Below are 2,301 nucleotides of genomic sequence, written 5' to 3' on the forward strand. Positions count from 1 at the left end.
CGGGAATTATCCAATTCCTGCCAAATCAAAAAAAAAAAAAAAAAAAATCATGTTTTTTAGCCAGTGTAGATGGAAATTGGTTTGGAAGCGCAGGTGTTGCTTGGCTTTCTTCTTCAACAATTTTCTGGCTTTTCTGTGTTTGCAGCACAACTATTTCTGTCCTTATTTTTATTCCAGTCAATGATGAAACTGATTATCTTAATTTCATATTCCCACTTCAGAATTTCTCTGGTCAAGTGTGCTCTACTAAACCCTCTTTCAAGGTGATGAGGCCCAGGAAAAGGCCTGTCAGCTTTCCTGGTCCCGTGGCTTGCGACTGAGAACCAGAAGACTTACACCTTGGGCTGGCTGTGGAAAGCCCTGGGCAGAAGCATCCTGGGTTGATGGCTGGGCAGAGCAGGACGGCAGCAGGCTGCCTGCGCTTGGTTCAGCCCAGAGCCTGACCCCAGAATGAGGTGGTGATTGATACTGGCTTGTTTGCCTCTGATTGCTGGTTCCCTGCACGCAGAGACTCAGCTGGTGAGGTGCTCTCTGTCTCGGCGTGGGGCTGTTAACCATGCTCATGACGTAGCCCAGGAAAAGTGCGCTTTGAACTACCTGAAGGCTGTTGTGTGTGACTGGACTGAAACATTGACCATCCCTGGCTGGGCTGCCTCTTGCTTGGCTGTGATGGGTGTGCACTGAGAACTCCCTGCCCCTCCTTTCCTTCTCCCCCATGTCCTTGGATCCTCATGTTTGCCTCGCGGTGTGATACAGGTCCTCTGTTATGCTTTGACTGACCCTGTTCTTGCAGACTTGGACTTGAAACACAGGAACAAGTTCTGTTCTTGAATCATGGAGAGCAGAGCCTTCTAAATCTAGATGGTGCTCCCTTATCCCCACCAATCTAATGGAACATTAATTCTCTTGTTTCACAAATCTTCTGAGAGACGAAGAGAACTGAGACATGTCTTATTTTAGAAACAGTTTTTAGAGCCTACTTGCTAAATTCTCTTTGTTGTCAGTTTAGCAAAAAACCTGATGTGGTGAGATGAAAACACCTGCTGGAATTCTGGGCTTTTGGTGACTAATGTGGTCTGGTTTTGTTTATTTGTTTAGAAATTCTTCCTGTATGGATCAACCTTCTAGTGATGGTGAAACTGGAAGACCACCACTCTAAGCAAACCCAGGATGAATCGGGTGCCAGGTGATGCAGAACATGCCCACAGTAGCAGTGTGGAATCCTGTCCTTCCTTGCGGGATGTCCCCTCCATCAACCCCGCGCAGCTGATGGCACGGATTGAGTCCTATGAAGGCAGAGAGAAGAAAGGCATATCAGATGTCAGAAGGACTTTCTGTTTGTTTGTTACATTTGATCTCTTATTCATAACCTTGCTGTGGATAATAGAATTAAATGTGAGTTGTCTTTTCAGTGTCCGTAGACTTTATTTATTCGCTTCAGGGGTGGTTAATAAGTTGCTCTTTTCTATCCCAAATTACATGCTATTTGTATCGATTTAAATTAAAGCAGCTTCTTTTAAGCTTTCATGAACACAGTATCTACTCAACTGTATCTACTTTTAGCCATTAGGATACATGCTTTATTATTTTCTTGTCATTAAACCTTTTGATGTTCCTGTGAGTTTGGGACTAGACTTCTGTTGTCTCTCCGGGTCCCCTAAGGGACCTCAAGATGCTGTTCTTTGTGGAAAGCTTTATTTTAAGGAGAACATGTTATGAACCGGAGTCCTGTACTGTCAGATGTCACCAAGAATGAAAAACAGGAGTTTTTTTGTCTTCAGAAGTCATAATATTAGAAGCCATCATTTGATATCTGGGGTGTGGTGCATTGTGAGGTGATTCATCTGGATTTCTTAGATTTCTTAGAACAATTTCTTGGATTGTTCCTTTGGAAGTCAAATAGCACTGTGTTACAGTCACTGGTTCATAAGTAATGGGACTTCAGAGCTGCTGCCTGTAAATATTGTTTGTCCTTTATTGCCATTCTGCAGTGTGTTTAGGAGTAATTGAAACATTTCAGGGAGCAGCTCTGTGGCAGCTTGAGCAAACCCTAAATCACGGCAGTCATGGTTCAACCTTACGGTAACGGGGTGCTCAGCCAGCCATGCAGTGAACAGCTTGGAGCGGGGAAAAAGATGGGAGCAGATGATCACTCCTGATGCAGCAGAGCAGCCAAGGGGAAAGCATTTTTAGAATGTTATTTGTGAGGTAGCTGGAGAGGGGAGGGAGAGGAGAAGAAAGGAGAAAACTAGAGTGAATAGTTTCAGGAGAACACCGTCCAGCGGTGTGGTTGGGAAGAGC

The 2,301-nt window shown here is 44.5% G+C and overlaps 1 protein-coding gene across 2 annotated transcripts in view; it reads left to right on the plus strand.

The window, feature by feature from the left end:
• The first annotated feature begins 1,097 nt into the window (after positions 1 to 1,097).
• Positions 1,098 to 2,301, plus strand: part of STARD3NL (STARD3 N-terminal like) — an 8,883-nt gene continuing 7,679 nt past the window's right edge. The window contains exon 1 of one of the 2 annotated variants that reach the window (XM_010142963.1): positions 1,098 to 1,395. In XM_010142963.1, coding sequence (XP_010141265.1) covers positions 1,171 to 1,395 — 225 coding nt within the window. In that variant the 5' untranslated portion in view covers positions 1,098 to 1,170. The remainder of the gene's footprint in view (positions 1,396 to 2,301) is intronic. The other variant, XM_010142964.1, reaches the window with a different exon arrangement.

This window comes from Buceros rhinoceros, unplaced genomic scaffold (assembly GCF_000710305.1).
Source record: "Buceros rhinoceros silvestris isolate BGI_N320 unplaced genomic scaffold, ASM71030v1 scaffold30129, whole genome shotgun sequence".
Classification (NCBI taxonomy): domain Eukaryota; kingdom Metazoa; phylum Chordata; class Aves; order Bucerotiformes; family Bucerotidae; genus Buceros; species Buceros rhinoceros.